Consider the following 24,986-nt stretch of genomic DNA (forward strand, 5'->3'; position numbering starts at 1 on the left):
ACATTTCCAATAGGCCACTGAATCAAACTTACTCCAATGTTCCTAACCTCCCCAGTGACCAACTCGAATCATTCTCTTGCTCATCCCCCAGCCCTTCTGAGGTTCTTTTTCGTTGATTTACTTGTCAAGCGATCTGTCCTTTAACATGTCGGATTGATCACACTGCCAACCAAGCGACTGCATCTCATCAGATTCCTTTCCCACTTTAACGTCACTTAATGCTAATCTTTCCCAAATGTGAAACATAGCATTTCATATTCGATTTTTTTCCAATTATTGTTCCAATTGCTACAATACTTAAATATATCTTAGCAATGACACAAATAAAATCCGAAGTGATTGTGAAAATTATGAACAAACCTTGATCCTCATTATCAACCTGACTAAAGGGTCAATAACTAGTTTGACATAATTTAAACGAGAATGTCAGGAGGTTTAGAAGTAATTTGAGGAAACTAATCACCACCTAGAGGGTGCTGGGTTACTGGAATGCACTGTCTCTGTGTTAGGTGAGGCAGGATAGCACAAAACATTTAAAACTTGGATGAATGCTGGCAATATTATGACATTGACGGACATGGGTCTACTGCAGGAACTTGAGATTAATATCAAAAGTAGCATATTTTTGACAGTGCATACTCCATGGACCGAAGGGCCTCTTCTCTACTATATGATTGAATGCGTCTAGGATACATCCTTTGACAAGGCCTCTCCATCTTCCTGATCACGATCAGCATTGTCCAGTTTCCTGGACAGCTCTGACGGGTACCAATTCTTACCTGAATCATCTCAGCCTCAGGCAGCATATGCTGTAGTAGGTCTTGCAGCGTTTACTCTGATGCCCTTTCAGGAAATTGATCCTTTGTCTGCGGATAGCTCACGTATCAACCATGCCTTCAGTGTTGCCATTCACTGAAAGTGTGATGCCACATTTTGCAGTTGACACATCTAACTGATAAGACCCACCTGTAATTTTTAGCTCCAATGTTTCTGATGCAGAGGAGATAATGATCTGCCTCTGCGCAAAATTGTGAAATTTAATGGGCGTTTTGTAGTGTTGAAAGTCATCACAGAGAGCACGGCATCATTGACCTTAGAGAGAGAGTCATTAAACCAGACCCTCCGGTCCTGCACAGAACCAGACCCTCCGGTCCAACTCGTCAGTGAGGACCAGAAACCAACCTAATCTGATCCCGTTTGCCAACATTTGGCCCATATTTCTGTGAATCGAGAATGTGGTGTTAGAAAAGCTCAGCAGTTCAGGCAGCATGTGAGGAGCAGGAAAATCGACGTTTTGGGCAAAAGTGCTTCATCAGGAATAAGGCCTCATTCCGGATGAAGGACTCTTGTCCAAAACGTCAGTTCTACTGCTCCTCGCATGCTGCCTGACCTCCTGTGATTTTCTAACACCACATTCTCGATTATGATCTCCAGCACCTGCCGTCCTCACTTTATCCATATCCCGCTAAACTCTTTCTTTTCATATAATCAACCAGATGCCTTTTAAACACCGTAATTGTAACAGACTCCACCACTTCCTCTGGCACCATCTTCCATCCATGTACAAGCCACTGCGTAAACAATTTGCCCTTTAGTTCCCTTTCTTATCTTCCCCCTGGTTATTTGTAATGGGCACTTTCTAACTAGTGAGATAATGTTATCTAGTCACAGCGATCATTGAAATTGTTTTACCAGAGCAAAAGGAAAAAAGATTTTTCTTAATGTTGCACTTTTCATCACCAAATGGTGTGCAAAATCACGCATGGCCAGTGATGTACGTTTAGTAATGTCCTCTCTGCTGTAATTTAGGATAAGGTACACCCAGCAGATAACCCCTCACCGATCATAAGTTAATGATTACTTTAAAATTAGTTCAGCGAGATTGTCAATTGTAGAATAAGTATTGTCCGAGGGATAATTGCTGCCCACTTCTCTGCTACTGTTCGAGGTATGCGGCACGCTGGCACAGTGTTTGTTATAAATTTCAGGCTGTCCTTTACAACGAGCCGAGTGCGCAGATGCAGAGACCCATCATTGCCCCCTTTGCAATAGGGCCTTTAATCAGCCTGATGTTTTAGAGACAGACATTATCATTTTCGCCAAACCTTGGAGTGAAACGTTTCACTGGGGATTCACAGTTCTCAGGATGTAAGGCGAGTCACAGGTGACATTTCTTCAAGTGGACTCAAACTACTGTCTTTACCGTTTCAGATAAATAATGAAGTCTATTTCAACATGGGGCGTCCTGAAGCACGTAATATTGCGAGACGGCATCTACCATCATGAACCAAATGCCGAATGTTTTTCTCAGTATCTGCTGTAATTGATTATAATTCGCCAACATGTGCTTTGTCTTGAAATGCCTTCATTCGTATTCTTTCCTTTTGATCATGTGTGTTGGTAAACGGGAAGCTGACAGAGTGTATCGAGATTATTTTTGGTTAATTAATCAGATGATTCATTTCACTTCATGGATCAATTGACTCTCTCTTAAGGGCGACGTCCCGATCATTTATGAATGAGGCTTTTCTCCTCGGAATTCCATTTGAAAGTGCTTTGATTTTTCATACACTTGATGTACAATGTAATTTGCATTTCATCAATAAAAATGCGGTGATTATACATATGGGTTGGGATTCTGTGTCACTTTGTTGATGTCAGTGACACAGTCAATGTGTGCGAGTTTCAGTGAGTGATTGGCTGTGGGTGTAATCTGTGAGTGTGTGACCGTGACATGGGTGCGAATATAATTTTGTGTGAGTATTTAGGAAGCCGGACTGCAGGACAGAACTATACAGTCCACTGTGAAATTTGAGTAACATTAATGTACAGAGGGATCTGGGCATACAGGCACACAGCTTCTGAAAGTGGAAACACAGTGGTACGGTGATTAAGAAGGCGGTTGGCATGCTTACCTTCACCAGTCAGGCCACAGATAATGATTTTTAAAAGTCAGGTTGTTTTCTGTCGAACTTTATGTAGACCACATTTGGAATATTGTGTTCATGTGTGAAGGCCACACAGCCAAAGGAATGTGGAAGGTTTGGAGAGGCCACAGAAAGTGTTTACCAGAATGCGGCCTGGTATAGAGGGTAGAAGTTGCAAGTCGAGGGTGGACAGAATTATATTGTTGTCACTTGAACATCAGAGGCTGGCGGGGGTCCTAATAGAACTTTAGAAAATGGTGAGAGGCAGGGAAAAAGTGTCCAGAGTCATTTTCTACTCGGGTGGAAATGTCAATTGGGGTGAGAGTGTGGTAATAGATTTAAGGTAAAAGAGGGTAGGAGTTAAATGTTTGAAGGGGCACACATTTGTGGTGGATGTTAAACTTAAGAAGGGAGTTTTGGAGAAGCAAAAATTCGGGAAGAGGAAAAAGTTGGAATGGTATGAACTGTGAGCTAATCTTTACAGGGTAGAAATTTGTGTGGTAATACTTTGGAGGGCGAGCATTGTGGAGGATGTATACGGAAACAGAAGGAAACAAAGAAAAAGATACACAGGTCTGTGCATCTGTGTCTGTGCAGTGTGGTCTCTGATGTTTTTGGGGTGAAACTGTTGAAATGGGATAAAACCCTACTACCCTTTCTCCATCTGTATGCCTTGTATTTAAGAGATGCGATGATGATGGTCAGGTTGATGTGTGTTTCCATATGTGTGTCTATGTTAATATGTGATCATGCCTGTGTGTCCAAATGTGGCGACAGTGGGCTTTTTTTATTTAAAGTGATACAATACCACCCTCTGGTGGCCACCTCATGCCATTACTCAAACCGCAGAATTTTTTGTCAGCGAAATCATTAAAGCCTGTGAATCTCTCAGGTTACACAATTATTCCCTTCTTGAAACAACATCTTCGTAGATCCAGTTCAGCTTTGTAGAGGAGATGTTGCCCCTGAGATGTGATGAACCAATCCTGTACGCATCTTAGCAGCTCACCACAGATCCCATATCATAGAGTCATAGAGATGTACAGCATGGAAACAGACCCTTCAGTCCAACCCGTCCATGCCAACCAGATATCGCAACCCAATCTAGTCCCACCTGCCAGCACCCGGCTCATATGCCTCCAAGCCCTTCCTATTCATATACCCATCCAAATGCCTCTTAAGTGTTGCAATTGTTCCAGCCTCCACCACATTCTCAGGCAGCTCATTCCATACATGTACCACCTTCCGTGTGAAAAACTTGCACCTTAGGTCTCTTTTATATCTTTCCCCTCTCACCCTAAACCTATGCCCTATAGTTCTGGACTGCCCGATCACAGGGAAAAGACATTGCCTGTTTATCCTATCCATGCCCCTCAAAATGTTGTAAACTTATATAAGGTCACCCCTCAGCCTCCGATGCTCCAGGGAAAACAGACACAGCCTGTTCAGCCTCTCCCTGTAGCTCAGATTCCCCAACCCTGGCAACATCCTTGTAAATCTTTTCTGAACCATTTCAAGTTTCACAACATCTTTCCGATAGGAAGGAGACCAGAATTGCAAAAATATTCCAACAGTGAACTAACCAATCTCCTGTACAGCAGCAACATGACCTCCCAACTCCTGTACTCAATACTCTGACCAACAAAGGAAAGCATACCAAACGCCTTCTTCACTATCCTATTTACCTGCGGCTCCACTGTCAAGGAGCTATGTGACTGCATCTTCTGAACTGCATCAGCCTGCTATGAGGGACATTGATTAAGGCCTTGCTAAAGTTCATACAGATAATACCTACCGCCCTGCCTTCATCAGCCATCTTTACCACTTCCTCAAAACAATCCTTACCACATCAAGAATCTTCTCCAATAAGCCTTCATTAAGATGAGACAAGATGGACAGTGAGACCCTTTATCCTCGGGGCGCGGGGATGGCTGGCACGCGGGAACATAGCTTTAAATTGAGGAATGACACATATATGACTGATGTCAGAGGTAGGTTCTTTACTCAGGGAATATGAAGGGCGTGCAATGCCCTGCCAGCAATGGGAGTACACTCACCAACTTTAAGGGCATTTAAATGGTCATTGGATAAACATATGAATGGTAATGGAATAGTGTACTTGAGATGGGTTTCAGATTGATTTCACATTGTCTGATAAGGCTCACTCGCCTGTAATTTCCGGGTTTGTCCTTCTTAAAGGAATAACATTGGCTATTTGCCAGTCCTCTCCTGTGACGAAAGGAGGATATAAAGATTTCGTACAAAGCCCTAGCAATTTCCTCACCCGCCTCCCTAAGCATTCATGGATAGATCCCATAAGATCCTGAAGACTTGCCAACCTCCGTCCTTTCCAAAACCGCCTTGAGATTGTCCTTAATCCCGTCTGCCAAAGCGACTTCTTAATCATTTTTAGCACTCCAATTTCCGTGTTTGAGTTCTTTTCGATTTTCTTTGTACTTTCCAGGTCTCTGCCTGGCTTCAAGTTTCCCAAACTTTATATATACTTTTTTTTATTTTTGACCAAGCTTGCAATTTCTCTTGTCATCCAAAGTGCCCGGATCTCACCGTCCCTATCCTTCAATTTCACAGGAACATTCTGGTCCTGAAATCTCTATAACCAGCCTTTAAAAGATTCATACGGGCCAAATTTGGATCTACCCACAAAGAAAACCTGTCCCTACTGAACATTCCCAAGCTCTCTCTCCTCGCTTTTGGGAGAGGGTTGAGAGGGGGGCGAACAGTTAATAGGAGTGGGATGCGGGGGTGGGGTGGTGGGTAGCTCGGGATTGATTTTAATTTGGTTTTGTTACTTTTCTGACCGCAGAAAATGTTTTCGTTTTTCCAAATGTTAACCAATGTTGTGGGTGGAGGGACTACTGATGTCCCTCCTCCCACAATACACACACCACCTCACCATGGAAATGAATGATTTCAGTCTTCCCCATCCCAAAACACTCAAGTGGATTGAGCTAGTTCTGTCGACTCTGCACCCCACACCCCAACCGAACCCAACTCAAATCAAAATGGACATGATTTTTTTTTGCCTGTGGACACAAATTCAGTGGCACTGGGGGTGTGTTGTTCCTTAAACGGGGCACCACGGTTCAGTCTGATGAAAATGAATGGAGCATAGCTCGGGATGCACGTTGCCATCAGGTGATGGTGAAGGGGCATCGCAGTGTGGTGCACTCTGACGTCAGAGTTAAGTCCTGGAATATGGCGGTGGCTGGAGACTGAGGGGAGAGCGAGAGCGGCAGAAGTCCTCCTTCTGACCGGGGGGTAGTGCAGAATTCAGAGCTGTGGCCAGAGGATGTTGCTAGGTCAGCTGCTGGAATGGGGGCTGGTGAGGCTTGCTGGCCCTGTTGTGAAGATGGGGAAGGTCCTGTAATAAATATATGTGCATGTATGTCGATATAGAAGAACCTCGCATATCTGAATACCAATTATCCAAAAATTGGTTTCTCCGAAGGAGGTCTCGAACTCGCGATAGACACATCACATAAAAGACGTGTTTCCATCAGTGATCACATCTTTTGTTTACAATGATTAAACAGGCACCTTCTGCAAATGATTGACCTCCCGCCCACTCTCTCTCCTCATACTTTCCCTGAAGATCTACAGAGGGATGTCCCCTAACCACACCCCTTTCCCAGATAATCCCTCCAACATTGTCCTGTACAAGGCAGAGGTGTAGCCCGTCAAAACGGTGCAGCAAATATCGTGCGTGTGGCTGTGTGTGTGTGTGTGTGTGTGTGTGTGTGTGTGTGTGTGTGTGTGTGTGTCGGTGTGTGTGTGTGTGTGTTTGTGTGTGTCGGTGTGTGCACACACACGTGTCTTTCGAGATTTACCCCACAAAGGCAACTGCAGCAGTCCTGTTGTTGGTGAACAGTCCAGCTGCCCCAGAGAGGCTTGTGGGGATAATATTGGAGGGGGGCGTTTTTGGGGACAATGGCGGCGTTGAATGGGGTTTAGGGGCGGGGGTGGAGTCGCATATTTGCGGGGAGCGTGATGGTGGTGTTGGAAATGATATCAGCGCGGGTCATATTTGGGGGGGGAATGGGAGTGGTGTTGGATGAGGTTGAGGATCGGGGGCGCTGTTGGACGGGGTTGGATTGTGGGGGGTGGTATTGGACAATTGAGGTGTGGGGAGGTGTTGAATGTTTGGGACAGGGAGGGGATCGTTGTCAGTGGGCGTGGGGAGATGTTGGATGGGTTTGTGGGGCTGGGAGCGGGTGTGGGCCTTGTTTGGCAGGTGGGGTGGGGTCTCGCGCGCTGTGTGCTGCAGCTGGTGTCTGAAATGGGGAGCAGACTTTTAAAACTCCAAGCCTCAGTGGAAAGGCATTTCATCGATCTAGCGAATCATCGATTATCCACACAAAATAGTGCCTGCCCATCTCGTTTGGATAATCGTGGTTCCCCTGCATATCGGGAGGGGCAGGGGAGAGGGGAACTCACCTGCGGGATGGGTTTGTGGGAGACCCTGAGACCAGAGGCTGTTGCTAAGCTGTGCCCCAGAAAGCATCAGCTCGCTCCGTCTTGTGGAGGGGTGAGTGTGGCAGGGGTGTAATGTATGTATGCATGTTTGTCAGTATATGGAAGGGTTAATCATCCCAGAGGTGAGTTGGGCACCCAGGGGCAAGAAGCTGTTGCTAGATTGAGCCCCACAACATGGCAACTCTCTCAGTGTTATGGGGGGTGGGGGAATGGTGTCGCAGGGGACGTATTATGTTGACAGAGCAGCTCGCTCAGTCTTGGGGTGGTGTGGCATGTTTTTCAGTATATGGGAGGGGCCAGTGTTTCTGTGGACTTTACTCTGGGACAGGTCAGCTGACAGGAACATTGTGGAACAGGGTAGTAATATGTGTCCACATGGTGGTAAGTATATGTGGAGGGGCAGGTGAGTGGGAGACGCTAGGGCCAGAGGCTGTTGCCAGCTGGGACGCAGGACTAGGGAAATGTGGGTATTGCAGATGCTGGAGTTTCGAGCCAAGATTAGACTGGTGCTGGAAAAGCACAGCAGGTCAGGCAGTAACCGAAGAGCAAGGAAATCGATGTTTCAGGACTGCTCAGCTCACTCAGTCTTGGTGGGGTGATGTGGTGTAACGCATTGTAACATGAGTCAATATATTACCAGGATCTGCTCAGACGGTATTCATCACTGGTGTGAATGGGAGATCTTGGGGCCAGAGGCTGTTGCTCGGCTGGCCCGCAGGATGGGGAAAATCACTAAATTTGGTGGACGAGAGTGTTGGTCATTGCGTCTTGGCTGTGGAAAGTGGTGGGTTAATGCATATATGTTGATATATTGAAGGGGCACATAAGAAGGGTATTTGTCCTCGGGGCAGTTGGAGACCTTGGGTCGGGAGGCTGTTGCTAGGCAGCATCCTTTGATTTGGAAAGAATGCTGCAAACGAATGGGGCAGGGGTTTGGGAGAGGTACAATATAAATACATTTATGTCAGTGCAGAGGGAAGGGGCAGTTGAGTGTCTGGTATATTCCTGGGGTGTGAGGCTGTTGCTACGCTTAGCTCTCAGATGGGCAATGTTGAATGAGACCTGGGGTGGGTGGGTTGTATACACATGTCAATATATGGGGAAAGTTAATTAAAGGTGTTCAGCACACTCTTACTGAACCCGAGGCTGTTCTGGACTGGCTCTCAGGACGTAGGGCGTGGATGAGAATGGTTGAGATGGTTGGGGAGTAGAGGGCTTTCGGAGAATATAAATACATCCACATTCGTCAGTGTATGGGGACGGACAGGCGAGAGGGTTTGCATATGTTAAATGTTATTTCTGGGGAAGTGGACAAAGGCTGTTGGCAGGTTGCCCCTGGGAGAGAGGCCAATGTGAGGTTGTGGATTGGGGCTGAGGTTGAAATGTAGATAGGTGAACAAATATATTGGATGATTTTTGAGAGACTAAGGCCTGGAATGTAAATATTAATGAATAAATGTAGAGGGATCAGTGTGTCACGAGGTTGCTAAGGAGATTTGAGATGGGAGCTGGGGGAACAGGGATGGGTGGGCTGGGATTTGGACGGGCGGAGTTGATTGACGTGAGTATCGCTGGCTGGATCCAGCATGGATCGGTCCCAATCCTAGTTGGCTCCCTGGAGAAGCGGGTAGTGAGCTGGTTCTTGAAACACTGAAAGTAGACCCACAATGTCCCGCAAGTAAGACATTCCAGGATACTGACCCAGTGACGCTGAAGGATTAGCCTATACATTTTGGAGTTGGGGTCGGACAGGGACTTGCAGGGTCTGTTATTCCCGTGTATCTACTGCATCTTGTCGTCTGAGATGGAAGTGGCTGTGGGTTTTGAGAAGGTGCTTTCTGAGGAGCCTCGGGGAGTTTCTGCAGTGCATCAATTCGATGGTACACTCTGCTGCTACAGGCCGTCGGTGGGTGAAGGGAGGGAGAGAGGGAGTGGTTGGTTGTGGGTGTGGGGCCAATCGAGTGGGGGGCTGCTTTGTCCCTGGATGGTGTCGAGCTCCTCGAGTGTTTTCGGAATAGTCCACGTCCAGGGCATATGGGGAATATTCCCTCACCGTCCTGACTTGTGCCTAGTCGATGGTGGGACAGGCTTCAGGGAGGGGAGTCAGGAGTGGAGTTACTCACTGAGGAATTCCCAGCCTCTGACCTGCACTTGTCGCTGCTGTGTTTGTATAGGGCTGGGTCCGGGTCAGTTTCTGGTCAATGATAACCTCCAGGATGTTGATAGTGGGGGGGATTCAGTCATGGTCACACCAATGAACGTCACCGGGGTGAGGGTTATAATCTCTCTCAATGGTAACCCCCAGGATGTTGATAATGGGGGGGGTGGGGTGTGGTTGTAATTCAGTAATGGTAACACCATAGAACATCGGAGGGTGAGTGGAGCGTGGTGATGGTTCGATTCTCTCTTGTTGGACTTGGGCATTGCCTGGAATTAATAGGTAACATACTCTACCCAGAGTGTGTCTTTCTTCCTCATTATTGAGGTTATGAACGGGGACCTCCAGACAGGCATAGCTTCACTTGGATCAGAAACTCCAGCCTCTGCTCATCGAGTCAACATAACCCTGCTCAACATCAACATACCCACGTTTGAGACGGAGTAATATTCCCTCTACACTGTCCCCCATCAAACACTCCCAGGGATATCACAGGGTCAAATACAGAGTAAATCTCCCTCTGCACTGACCCTCCCATCAAACACTCCCAGCACGGGATGAGAGGCAGAGTAAGGCTCCCTCTACACCGGAGTGTAGAGGCTGCAGCATGTTCCTGGTTGGGAGGGGGTGCAGGGGCTGGATGGGCTTATCGAGATATGGAGTGGATGTAGGGGACTGGAGGGGGTGACAGAGATAAGGAGGTGTAGGAGCAAGAGGAGGTTACAGACATACACAGGTGGTGCAAGGGCTGGAGGGGGCTTGGGGCTGGTGGCGGGTACACAGATAGAGAGGTGGGTCTAGGGGCTGGAAGGGAGTAGTGAGATAGGGAGGTGTGTGGGGACTGGAAGAGTATACAGAGATCGGAAGAGGGAGCGGCTGTTACAAGCCGGATACTGGCAAGAGTTGATCATAGTAATTTGAAGAGCCAGTGCAGACACGATTGGCTGAACAGCGTCATTCCACATTGCAACGCCACTGTGTTTCAGCAAATGTCAAATAAAAAGTTTTTCACCAAATGCACAGTGTCCATTCTTCGATCTTAGTGCACGTTTCTTCTAACTAAATGGACTTAGAAATTCGTTTATTCTGACATGCTGAAAATGTTCTTTTATGCATTTCTGTTGTTGTGCCAGGATTAAGGGAAATGTGCATCACGATTTAAAATTTAAGGCCTTGCCATATTTACAGATTCCCTGTTGCTGTGAGTGTGGTGCTGATATGAGCTTGTCCTGATGATATACTAAATGGGATGGTTTGGAGCCTCAATTCTCATTTCGAATTTATTGCGTTCTCCATCTGAGTGTTTTATTATGAAAGAAGAACAGGGCTACAACACTTGAGCACACAATTTACCACGGTTCCAGGTGTTTCCTGTTGATTCGACAGAAGGGCAAGACGCACACTGACTGTTCTGTGGTTCTGCAGACTCAAAAGTTACTTTTTCATACATGAATCTTGCCAAATTTCAAATTATGATCTGCTGTAAAACCTGCTTTTGCGTGTCTTCTAACAGCATTTCATGGCTGCTTGTTGCAGTTCATTGCCCGGGAGTGTCCTGAAAACCGTATGTGTGTCTGTGTATTTTGCTTCTGCCTGAATGATCAGATTCCTTCAGATTGCCATCTATCGTAACACAACCACTTTTCATGTGACATTCTGCAGCAGCCCTCTGAGACATGTTTCAGGACGCTGTCACAGAGACAAAAGTGCAACACAGCACAAGTTCAACCGGTAATTATTGATAATGCGACTAAACCTAGCCAAATACGCTAAATGCATGCAGTTCCGTAACCATGGTAACACAATCAAATTTCTGACGAGGTTGGCGATTTGAATTTAGAACAGAAACCACTGCAGAAACTTGGGGCAATTATGATTTGAATATTTAGATTCCATTCACTGTTAGTCAGAACTGGAGAGGGCCGGGTAATGCTGGCTTATGTGTAGTTCATCTAAGATGCTCGAGGGAAAGAGATGTGGGGAGGAAGCAGAGAAAAAGACAGAGACGGGTCTTATATTTGTGAAGGAGCGACGTGGATTCTAAATCGGTATTAATGATAAGTGTGACATTCAGGAAGTCACTGATCGGAGCACCTACAATTTATTCCCTGAACACTTAGGTATTTTACATACGACCATGGTCCCAACACTCACCCTTCATAACGTCACTGATCACAGACTTTCAGGGAGAGAAACATAACTACACTTCCACAACAATCTTTGTCTTCTGTGATCAATACCAATTTGTATCACGCACTGTGTGATCTACGGTTCCGTAAGTAGTGGTCAACTGTGAGAGGGTAATTGGACACGTTGACCGTTATTTCTATGTCTCTGTACTTTTAAAGTCCACAACAGTGCGGAAAATGGACCACATGTGTTCCTATGTAAACTACATGACAAATCCAACCAGACCAAATATTGTCTAAACCGCATTCTCTCTGTCAGCAGGAATGTGATTGAAGGGGTCATCAACAGTGCTGTCAAACAGGAACGGCATAGACAGTGTGAGTTCCACCAGAGCCACTCAGCTCTTAAGCAAACAACAGAATACTGCAAAAATCAGCATATCTCTCTGCATCTGTGTAGATAGAAACATAGTGATGGAATACTCCCCAAATACTGGACAGGCTGTAGCTCCGATAACATTCAAGAAGCTTGACCCCAGCCAGAGGAAAGCAGCCCGAGTGACTGAAGGCCACATTTCTTATGAAATTCGATAGACTTCACGCTGGCAGGAGAACTATGAATGAGCACAATGACATCCCAATCTTTTTGAGAATATACTCTAACATCATCCTGTTAGTGACGAAGTCTCTGCTACCCTTATCGAAAAGGCGCACCTGTATCCCAAGATCATGACCCCTTTTCCTGGATACTCTAAACCAGATTAAACATCAAACCTACATCGTGTTTTTCAAGGCCAATTGAATTATTTACGTTTCAATGAGATCCTCACCAAAGAATATGGACCCAATAAATCCAATGTTTCCTTGCAGGACACATCTGCATTGTTAGAAATCAGTCTGGCAGATTTCATTGCAGCCATTCCAACGCAATGCACTGTACTTGAGGCAAGGCGTTTTCAACGGCACACAATAACTCACGGGTCTCTGCAACGTCTTGTGCAAGCACTGTGAAAAGATGTCTTTACTCTTGGATTGAACCACTTGTTCAAAGAAGGTCAAATTGGCACTTACCTTTCTGTCTTGTACTTGTTTCCTTGCTTCCAGTTACGGGTGTATTGGGTCATCCACCTCTCTTTGTTCGTCACCACTAACGGCATATCTGGTGTTCTGTTCTCTCCAATTTTCTGTTCAATGTCATTAACCTTACACTGATTCAAATGTGACCTCATTTTTCATGTGTTTACTCACTGGCCCATGTCATCCTGTAAGTATTGAAGCGACTTCTCATCATCAAACATTGCGATGTCACCTTTGATCATTCTCAGCCAAAATAGCTGAAGTGTGTTGTGAATGGCTCAGGTCCCAGCGTCGATTTTCCATACGCTCCATTGGTCACCTCCTTTCACTGAGTATGCGCCATTTTTTCCTGACTATGAACCAATTCCCTGTCCTGGGAAGTATATTTCCTGCAATAGCTTGTGCTTCAATTTTGAACACAAGTCTATTAAATTGGATCTTTACATAGGTCTTCCAAAATCCGTGAACACAACGTGGATCAAGTTATCAAATTTTCATATAATAGTTACCCACTCAAAAATTGTAGCGTTCTCAAACACAATTTCCATCCCATGCATCATGAAAATTTTGCCTGATCCCAATTGAAGCCTATTATTACACTGCTTATGGTAGACACTGTCATGTCCCAAGTAATGCCTTGATCACGACAGCCTGTACATCGTGATTTCTCCCTTCCTCAAACTTAGAAATGTTAGGTCACATTTTGCATCCCGAATCTGCCAGATTTGTGTTTTTTTTCAGAATCTGTAAACTTTTGCATTGAGATAGATCGAAACATGGATTGAATCTTTTGCCATTTCAATTCGTCCCAATAAATGCGTTGACCAGGCCCCCCGCCAAATTCCCAAAGAAGGCCTTAAGTCCAAATTGTCAATTCTCCTGCACATCGAATGCTACCTGACCACCTGTGCCTTTACAGCACCACACGTTTCGACTCTGTTCTCCAAAATCTGCAGTCCACACCTTCTCCAATGAATTGACCAGTCTGTGTATATTGATGTACACTATGTGTACTCACAGAGTAGTAAGGACGTGGAGCGCACTGCTTGCAAAAGTAGTGCAATCGCCAACATTTTAGGCATTTCAATGGCCTTTCGATGAACATTTGTATGAAAATGAAATACTGTACCATAGATATTTTTCCACAGTTCAGCGCGACATCGCGGGCAGAAGGGCCTGCATTATGCTGTATTATTCTATGTTCTGCACTCTGTATATTTAAAGTCACATTGCCATGATGTGAGGCCCCGCACGTTTGAAAACTGAGGCGTATCAAGAGGAAATCTGATATTTGGCAAATTTTAAAGATTGTGCAATGTTGCTGGATTACACTGTATCCGTCCCATAGGAGCTGACAATGATAGGTGGAAAATCAACGTAATTTGAAATTTGAGCAGAATTTTCAGAGGAAGGAAAAAAAGGAATGCAATAATTTCCTCTCGCAAATACGTTGCAGAACAAATTCGACCAAATGATAATGATTCGTTAAATATTGGTAGGTATACTGAGAAAGATGAGTGAAGCAGTTTGTCAGAAGACAAATAGAAATCAAGATCTGTGATTAGAAGACAATATGATCCTTGGGGAGCTAATTAACATTTTTTAAAAGTTGGTTCAATGATTAAGACTTTCTGTATCATGGCAAAGTGAAACTAAAAACAAAGGCAAACATTTGGAGAAGACATCAAGTCCAGCAGCATCTGTGGGCCCAAAATGCGAGGTAATATTTTGAATACAATGTGACTGTTCTGGGGAATAGCAGTTTTCCACACTGAGGACAGAGTTTGAGGAGGAGAGACTGGAACAGATGGTCAGTGTGCTCAGAGAGTAAGCCAACAGGCCGCTAGTTATAGTAAAGGCCAGAATAAAGTCTCAGAATAGGTTGTGTTAATTGGGGGCGACGAGGTGAATGTTGGTCTGCTCTGCTGAGACCAATGCTGACAGGAGACGGATAGACAAAGAAGGAAAGGGCTCACTTGTAATCCAGAGAAAGGATCGAGATTCTGCTCTGAAGTTGTTGGACTCCATTTTGAATCCTGAAGAGTGAACAGTGCAGAAGTGGAAATTGAGCTGTTTCTGCAGCTGCTCGAGGAGATGTTGAGTTGCACAGCGTCTTCAATGAATCCGGAACCAATAACCTCCTGTGGTAGAGTGATTATATGATACGGATTCCGGAGTGAGGACTCGCTTCCAAGTTAAAATCTTTCACGTCATTGATCTCTCAAGATGAGCTGATTTTTGGAACCCGGTGTCTTTGTGCCCATTAATGGTCACATCACTTCTCATTGGTGTAGAAGACAGTGTTCAGTTCACAGTCCGCACACATCACAATCTATTGGTTGTTGGAAAGAAACATGGGCCTCTGTTCAAGCCGTGTGAAGGAACTAACAGTGACAGAAATCGAGGAGTTACTTGATACATGAACTGCTGCTCAGTATCTGTGAAACAGCACTCAGCGAATGTTCAGATTTGAACTGGTACCACCAGCTGGGACGATGATTGTAACCCTGGTGAACTTACTTCTTCTGCAGCTATTGAACTGTGAGTTATGGTTTACTGAATCCATTCTCTTAAACATTCATGGGCCAATAATTAGTGACATAGATGTGGCAACAACATCATGGTCAGTCTGAGCAAAATAGAATATTGACATGAAATGGAATAAAAAATATTTTGTCTTCATTTCTCTATGACTGTTTCTGTGTTGTCAGAGCTCCCCAACCTCCACCCTCCCTTCCTCCCTTAAACTTCCAATCCTTGCATCTATTCGTAGCTTCTGTACAGCTCACAGTGTTGAAGACCTACTCACACAATTCGGGTGAGTTTGGAAACTGTGTCTGTCTCTGTTTTAAACGGTGTGTGTATCCGGGAAAACTGCTTAACAGTATCTAACTAATTTACTAGTCAATATTTGGGAGAATGTAAAATAGAATCTGATTATTTTGAATTTCTAGAAACTTGATGTGCCAATGATTATGGTCAGTATTTCTTCTCTTTACATTCCAATACTTTCTCGATCGTGATGCATTTATACAGCGCCGTTTCCATCCTCAGTGAAACAAAGGAGCTGTGTGCCACAATGATACATTTTGTGGTTGAGACAGTCCTGTAATTTTGGAATCATGACAGATAAGTTGTTCCGAGAGAACTGTTGGACTGATTGCTGTGATAAAGCACCCAGTTAGCTGTTCATCTGCGAATAATTGAAGGGCCACTTCACGCAAAACTACAACACTGCTTTCTGTCCAAAAACGTTGCGAGATCTGCTAAGTTATTCCAGAAATTTCTCTTTAGTTTCTGATTTCCAGCACCCATTTCTTTGATGTTCTTTTTTCAGCCAGTTTTCTTATTCACTGAATTTGATCGAATGATTGTCACTGCCCAGTTCAACATCAATAGCTCCATTTCTGTACCAGATAGTGGTTAAAAGTCCAGTCTTTGCCGAATGATGTTTTTTTGCTAAAAAAGAAAACTTTATTCATAAAATACCTCTACATGCATGCATAGTCCCTGGAACGGGTCATTTCTGTACAGTAGTCAAAAAGTGGAGTACTGGAAAAGCACAGCAGTTCGGGCAGCATACGAGGAGCAAGACAGTCGACGGTTCATCAGGAAAAGAGATCTTATTTTCAAAGCGTCGACTGTCCTACTCCTCCGATGCTGCTTGTTTCGCTGTGCTTTTCCAGCACCACCCTTTTTAAATCTGATCTCCAACATCTGCAGTCCTGACTTGCTCCTACTTGTATACAGTACTATATGACAGAAATAGCAAACATTGGAGTTTGACTCTTTTCAACAAACACACGAAAGGCATCTCTTACTTGACTTGACTGTATTTATGTATATTTGGAGCATTCTGCCAAATGACTTGAAGAGTTTGCTCAGAGAACAACCCGATTGGTACACCTATCTTCTATTCCCGCAGAGCCTTGAGTAGGCACACATGGGTGTTCCAGTTATTCTCAGGATCGTACTGTTCATTCAATGCTGGTTTTATGCTCTAACCGGTGGGAATGTGTTTGACCAATTCGCTTTCTCTGTCAGGGGCAAGACTGCTGCATATTAAGGCAAGGTTGAACATTACCTCATTTTGCTGGCAGTGAGATCTACGAAGATTTTGATTTATTTTAAACGTGTTGCCAAATCTCTGGTGAGAGTTATGCCAAACTTAGTTTTAGAGAAGATCTGAACAGAAATATCGAGGTACTTTATGCGTCTTGTCTATTTTTGACTTTTATTGTTCCCAGTGTTATCACTTCAGGCAAGAAAAGAGAGAAGCAAATTTCAGTCTTCTCAAGTTAATCTGAAGAACTGGAATGGTTGTCTATGACATTTGTGTGCACTGGATTCTGTGGTAAACAGTAAACTTAGTGTCATGAAAACAACCAAAAATGCTGTATCTACTGTTGATTGACCTCATGCACACATGGACAATTCTCTCAGATTATGCCTGTATTCTGTATAACCATGGTGTGATAGTATTCGCAGACCTATGTTACTTGCAGTCATGTGCCCTGTATTCGAGATTGATACAGAAATGACATGTCTAAGTAAATGCTGTTCACGCCATAATTTTCATCTTGCCAAGAACTGAAATATCCAGAATGAACCCTTTGCCTAATTTGTTCTTGAGTGATGTGCGTGTTCGGGGACGATTAAACTTGGGAAATTAAACCTATGACTCTTTTTCTCTATTTTTTTAAAAATATGGCTCGGCCAGCATTACTGAAAATCCCAAATTTGCTGCGTCGATCCAAGTTCTTGATCCACTTGATCCATTGAGGATAGGGACTTCAACATACGTGAAGATGAGTATTACAGAATCTTTATCAAACATTAGTCAGGAAACAACTGTGTCATTCAATCAGGATTGGGACTTATCAGTCTGGTACATTAATTTTCTGTGTGGCCTTTTTGATGCTGAGCCAGCAGTTTTGTTAGATTGCGCGAAGGAGCTAAGTTGAGTTGATTCAGTTAACCTTGATGGTTCCAGTTCAAAACGGAACATTGGTGATGAATGCTTTAAGTTGTTCAGCTAATCTAAAGTTTATGCATGTCGTTGATTTGCAACGGGTGCCGCGAGCCTTTCAAAGTATGGTGTAGTTTAATGCAGCAATGTCAATCGGGAACATTCTTTCACAGTCCTAACTTGTAGAATCAACAATTAGGGAAGCACATGGAATATGACTGGTTCAAGTTACATAAACCAGTTCAAATTTCACTTCGTACCAAAGTAATTAAAAGCAGACTGATTTATCCGCTGTTGTTATTTTAACAATTCTTTATATGTCAAGAACAAATAATTGGGAGAAGAACTTTCAGGCAACATTTTTCAATTAACAGTTTTCTATTTTACTGAGACGTGAATTCTTTATTATTAACTTTATTCTGCCACTCGGGTATAACGCAAAATTTAATCGATTCCTTTGTGCCATCAACGAGCGAAATCATATCAAATTGGAGTTGAACAGATTGTTTAGTTTCTAAGTTTAGTAATTAATATATGTTCGGTGTCACTTCTCATTCAAAGATCACAACAATTCCGCATTTTTGTTGGTGTCAATACTTTTATTTCATTCGATAGCCCACCTCGTTTTACATTTAATTGAATGACGATATCTCAGTCAACTTGAGATTATTTTTTGAAATCTAAATAAATGCTAAAAACAAGTTCAAAACCGATGTTCATGGCCCTCATGTGTAGTTGAAACAGACTGGAAATCACCTTGCCATCTTGCTAGATATCGTGTTTCAGCTTGAAGTATTTAGCAATCTGTGTTGGTGAAATAGTGTACTCGCACTGGGGAAGGAGCGGAGAGTTTTCATGGCATGGATTCCAGAGATGAGCGGGTTCGCTTATAAGGAGAAGACCAGAATTGCACTTAATGGAATTTAGAAGAATTAGGAGGGAGTCTTATATAGAAACATTAAATTGTGAAGGGAATGGATATGACTGAAACATTGAAGTTGTTCCCACTGGGGGGTAGGGGGTAAGGGGGTGGGGGTCGGTGGGAACTACCACATCTATAATATTGCGATTCTGTGGAGTTCCCTGCCCCGTGAAACAGTTGAGGCTGAATTGTGGATGTGGGTAAGTCAAAGATATATGAAGTTTTGCACAGTACAGGAATTAAGGGTTGTGTTGAACAGGCGGCAAAGTGTAACCGAATCCAGGTAACGATCAGCTATGATCTCATTGAAAATGGAGCAGGACTGAGGTGGCAAGTTCCTTACTCCTGCTTCGATTTCCTATGTTCTTGTGTTCTTATATCGAAGTGAAATGTGCGGGACACTGTCGTTGCATAGACTCTCGCCTTATTCCACGTCGAAAATTATGTCTTCCACAATGTTGCAAGAGAAATATAGCGTAGACATTAAATTTTGCAAAAGTAGTTCAAAGGGCCATAGCAGTTACAAATCAACCAATATTATTCCATAATTACACACTGTCACAAATCGCAACCACTGGTGCTTCTGCAGCCTGAGTTTTCATCAGTTCTCCAATTAGTTAGCGTGTTTATTATGATGCCACTGATCTGACGTGGATTTGTTGTTTTCTAAAACTGTCCAGTTAGTGAGGAACATCAAATGTCTGATATATCACATTCAATGTAACGGCCTGTCTTGTACAACCTTATGCAGTGCTTCAAAAGATTTTCAGAGTTTTATATCTCTCCTTTGTTCTCCTAAACCAACAGAGCTCTTGCATGTTCGAGTGTCTTGACATGTACGTAACAGTGTACAAAGTAATAGATTCAAATTCTCACCAATATATCAATTACAGAAAGGTAAATGGGACAGAACAGGTGATTTGATGAGTGGTTCAAGTCAGTCTGATAAAGTACAGGCTCAGAAAGGGCAAAGCCCGAAGGTTGTTTTTTGGTGAATGAGGGCAATATCCCAGTAAACGCATCATACTGAAATGTACTGTTTTCGGTTTTTGATGTTCGTCTTCTACCACGAAGTACACTAAAAATATACAAGCAATGAAGATTTAGCATTGAATTGTAGCGATATTGCACACACATCGTAAGGAGGTAAAAGGATCAGTTACATCGGTGAATGCAAGGGATAAGAGACGATGTGTATCAGGGATTCAATGAATCAGAGTGAGTGACCATCTGTTAACACATTGACAGGTGGCCGGTGTTGTCTGATTGCCTGAAAGTAGAAATGAAATTATCCCGAGAACCAAAGCAAACAATTCGAGCTGTTTAGAAGTTTCAAAATTCGCATGGTAAAGAATTCGCAGGAAACTAAAAATCAACAAAAGTTATCTAACTTTGGAAGAAAGTTTAAATTTATTAAAATTGGACATACGTTTGAATTCCATTTTCAGCTTGGGAGAGGAACAAAATATATAAATAATGAACATCATTAACGGGGCAAGTTCAGTGAACTCCTAATCATTTTCTCCAAAAAATGACAATAGGTGTTCATCACCATCCTGTCCCCAGTGCAGCAGACCGTGGGTAAAAGATATTGACAACGACAATTTTTGGGGAATAAGGAAAAGTAATGGAGCAAATTCAGCAGTTTGCACAATGAGGTTCCCCACGGCACTTGGACCGCATGATCTCCTTCTTTTGTCCTGACAAGTAGTTTGTAGCCAGTTACATATTTAACAATTTCTTTTGTTCCATCATAAATCCCTATGTTCTGGAATTGGGAAAAGGAGAATTCCTGCTGGATATTGTCGATGACTGAATCTCGTGATGTTGCCGCCATGTAGATCGGGGAACAGGAGAAAGCTGAGTTTTAATGGTAGTAAATGTTTCTCTTTAAAAAAAACATACTTTCGTCACTTGGTTGCTGACGAAGCACTGTCAGTCAATGTTTATTTCAGCATTGCTGATTGAATGAATTTCTAAACTCCTGAAATCTTTGGATGGGGGCACCTTGCCATGTTCACTGGAGAGCATTCCTGCTGTCTACGGGGATCATCACAATGTTGAGTAAGTCGGCAGTGCAGTAACAAACAGAAAGGTCATTGGGTTGGCAGTGTGTCTCTCTGTGTGGAAGCAATTCAGATAAATGTAGAAGAAAGATGACAATATTTGATCCCTGCCGTAAATATATTTCCTGTGTTGCCGGTATTGCATGTAAGGAGGATGTCAAATTTCCACATATCATACACTCAAAGGGTCATATCACGGAGACAGGCCCTTCCGAATAATATGTTCCATGCCGACCAAAATGTCCACCTACATTAACTCGAATTCCCCACACGTTACCCATGTCCTTCTGAACATTTTCTATCCAAATATTTGTCCAAATGCATTTAAAATGTTCTTTACATATCTGCCACAATCATTTCCACTGGCAGCTCATTCCACCCTTTTGTAAACAACTTTATTTCGCAAAGTAATGATAATTATTGCCCGCAGCTGTTGCATTTGTTTACTTTATTCTTCAGCATTGCGTTGATTTTTAACACTTTAATTCCCTTCTCTCTATTTCAGACAGACTTGTCGATACCCAGGCCAACAGTGCAGGTAATCGCATGTTATTTTTCCATGGATTGGAATTCCTATATTCTGATGTTTGTGCTCAAATACGAAGTGCTGGTGATAAACAGCATGTGTTAATGTTCACTCGTTGATCAGCTGTCTGTTCATAACAAAAAGGGTGGTGGTTGCACGACTTCTTAAGGTCTCTCATTTCAGGATTCGTGGGGGGAGGAGGGTGTAAAAGAAGCGGTTCCATTGCACACTGCCATTCTCAGACAGAAAGACAGTACATGGAGATGCTATGAAGATTCATCTGCACACACAGTGCTGCTGTCGGCAATGTATATCAACGATTTCACTCACTTTTGCACAGTGACATCATGCTCACATGACCATTCAGACGGAAGTACGTTTCAGTTTCAGATATTCTCAGGGGGACCAGTTGTGGTTTTTCGCCATTCAGCGCGCCCACATCCCATGAATGAGTAATGCACATCTTCTCAATGTAACATTTGCCTGATCCTCTCTGTGAGTGAGCATTTAAAAAAAAATGATTATTGCCATTCACCATCCACAATACATATCCGAAGGTATATTGCGATTGTGTGTATTTTTACCGTGACCTCACCCCCATTGCATTGTGAGCATGGAATGCTGGCTGCAATACAGAGCTTTCACAATTGCACATTGTTCACTTTGATAACCATCTCGATATTTTACAGAGACGGTGAGGCTGAGACTTGCGAATGGAGGCAGTCCTTGCGCTGGCCGAGTGGAGATTCACTACAGGGGACAGTGGGGGACAGTCGATCATGATCTTTGGGACCTGCCAGATGCTGCTGTTGTGTGTCGGGAGCTGGACTGTGGGACCGCGGTCTCTGCCCCGGGCGGGGCTCACTTTCGACGAGGATCCGGACCCATTGTGACCTTCAATGTTCAGTGCAGCGGGACCGAGCGCGCTCTGAAGGAGTGTCAATCAGTGAGTTGGGATCATCGCTCCTGGTCACACAGCAATGATGCTGGTGTCGTCTGTTCAGGTAAAAAAAAACTGCTGTATTTTCTGTGTAATTTTATCAAATTCCAGGGCTGTCAAAACAGAAAAGGATGTGATAACTGTCCAATACTTATTAACATAAAAATAACATAATCACTGATTTATTCAGTATCATTATTTAAACTGTTGAATACTTGAAGGTCATGGGAGAGGTAAGTACCTGTTACCCTTTCCACTCCGGTGAAGGGGCAGGACAGGTGTCCATTGTGATGCACTTAAAGCCACGTTGAGAGAGCTGCACCGCTGGAACTATCAGACTTACAAATCAAGGTTTAATGAGATTCAACATTGTGTTGGATGGCATAAACACTTTGTGTCGTTTATGTGCTGGATGACAGTCGCGTTAACTCAAAAAGCTGAGGGTCAGGATTCTGGGTAATGAAGATGAATGGGGTCGACAGGGCTACAATGTCACACAGATTGATGGGACAATTTATATCCGAATGTGCCAGATCTGCTATTAATCAAATGAATGTTCATTATTCAATAAGCTGAGTTCGTATTGTTTGAACGTTTTTCTGATTCAATGCTTTTCTTTTCAGACCACATCATTCCGAGGTTGGTCCAAGGAAGTTCCCAATGTTTCGGAAGACTAGAGGTCCTGTTTGGTGACACCTGGAAAACAATGTGTGGTCTTGACTGGGATTTGAAGAACGCCAATGTGGTCTGTGCGCAGCTTCATTGTGGAGTGGCCGTGTCTCTTTCAAGCACTGCTCATTCTGGAGGCAGTACTGTGCTCATGGGTTCTGAGGTCTTTAAATGTACGGGCAATGAGACTCAGCTGGGGAAGTGCCCTCGGTCTTCAGTCACTCACCAGGATTGCAGTGGACACAACAATGTCACCCTGATATGTTCTGGTGAGTATCGATGTAATGTAAAAAAAAGACATACTTTGATTTTATGTTTGTTAAAATGGATGTGCTGGCATTGGGGGAATTGCTTTAAAAGTGACAAATCTAAAGTAATCCTCCTGGCTTCCCATGCTGTCATGCACGAATTATAATGTGGTAAAATAGACACACAAGTATTGGGAATGAAAATGTTTCTCAAGCTTTATAAATGTGTTGAAAAAAGAGATTTCTTGGAGTTTTTTAACTCTCTGCACCCAACATATTTTATTGTTTTGATTGTCTCAAAGTCGATCATTGCCGATAATATTAAGCATGGGTCAATGTCGATATATTGACGTGAAAATCAGACAATTACCTTTTTGACAAGCCAATAGATTGTCTTTAGCTCTATCTGCCCTGAAAAAAGATTTTAGGACAGCATTTCTGATCTGTTTGGAATAATTGTACATCAATCTTCGAAACAATTTCACAAGCAAGACTTTCTAACTTGCAATGATTTACTGTCTGTAATCTAACATCTTGGTCATACATTTAACCATGGTATCCTGGACTATTTATGGGAGGCAACAGTGATCCAGCTGATTCCCTGGTCTTTGACGTTTGTTTTAATTTATCTTGCCTTCATGTTGTTATGGGTTTTACAATAGTCTCCATACTATAACTGCCTGATTTACTGTCGTTCAAATGTGCACGGCACTTTTTTTGCCACAAACCTTAACATTTGTCCCCGATGTTCTTTTAATAACCAGCTAACTGGATCAGTTTTTTTGTCGTTACCTGCTTTCGTCCAGTAGTCATATTCTCATATACCCGCATTTGTTACAGCTCCCTTAATTCAGGGCTATCTACGACCTGTCCAATATATCCGTGTCGAAGCGAGAAGCAGCTTCAAATTGCTCGGCTCCACCTCCTCAAGGACAATGAAACGCTTTGTGAATTATGTCAACACAAAATCTCTGCTTCTGCACCAACTCACTCCATTTACAAACTTAAGTTTAAATTGCATTCCTAGTTACTCAGCCACGTATACTGTCAAATTCAAGTGTCACACCTGCTGAAGCCCTCAGCCCGACTGTTTAAGTGCACTTCATCAAAAAGTGAAGAATCAAAAAGTCAAAACCTCAGAATACATTTTTTTGATTAGATTACTTACAGTGTGGAAACAGGCCATTCGGCGTAACAATTCCACAAGGACCCGCCGCCCACACAGACCCATTCACCTACATCGAACATTACGGGCAATGTAGCATGGCCAATTCACCTGACCTGCACATTTTTGGAGTGTGGAAGGAAACAAGAGCACCCGGAGGAAACACACGCAGACATGGGGAAAATTTGCAAACTCCACACAGTCAGTCGCCTGATGCGGGAATTGAACCCCGGTGTCTGTGAGGCAGCAATGCTAACCACTGTGCCACCATGCCGCTCACACGTTACATGTCATTTTCCAAGCTGCCAAAAAGTATCCCCTCAGTTGTCTTTGCAATAAGTTTCTTCTACCACTTGTCTATCCTCTGTATGTCATTCTAAAGTTGGGATCTGTCATAATTAATAGTTTTAACTTATCAATATCTGGCACTGTGACCTAATTTTTAAACGTTACACTGTTTCTAAATGCAAACTTGCGGCTCTCTTCATAAAAAAGCAACGACCCAAAACATCTAATTGCTTTCTTTACTATGTCACGTGACTCTTAATAATCTCTCCTTTCCGATATTCAATTTGCAAATTGAGTTATTTACCTTTCTCGAGTAAAGTTAAATGGATGAATTGCAAAACAAACACATGAAGCAGAGGGGAGCACAAGGTTAGAGAAACAAGATTAGTAGACTCTGAGGTAAGATGA

The 24,986-nt window shown here is 43.4% G+C and overlaps 1 protein-coding gene across 1 annotated transcript in view; it reads left to right on the forward strand.

Moving 5' to 3' along the window:
- LOC140461060 (scavenger receptor cysteine-rich domain-containing protein DMBT1-like) overlaps positions 1-24,986 on the forward strand; it is a 66,555-nt gene that overhangs the window by 32,674 nt on the left and 8,895 nt on the right. Inside the window, exons 14-16 of the mRNA XM_072555844.1 lie at positions 21,248-21,280; positions 21,958-22,272; positions 22,832-23,146. Of these exons, the coding sequence (XP_072411945.1) occupies positions 21,248-21,280; positions 21,958-22,272; positions 22,832-23,146 (663 nt within the window). The remainder of the gene's footprint in view (positions 1-21,247; positions 21,281-21,957; positions 22,273-22,831; positions 23,147-24,986) is intronic.

The sequence above is a fragment of the Chiloscyllium punctatum genome, chromosome 36 (genome assembly GCF_047496795.1).
Source record: "Chiloscyllium punctatum isolate Juve2018m chromosome 36, sChiPun1.3, whole genome shotgun sequence".
Taxonomy (NCBI): domain Eukaryota; kingdom Metazoa; phylum Chordata; class Chondrichthyes; order Orectolobiformes; family Hemiscylliidae; genus Chiloscyllium; species Chiloscyllium punctatum.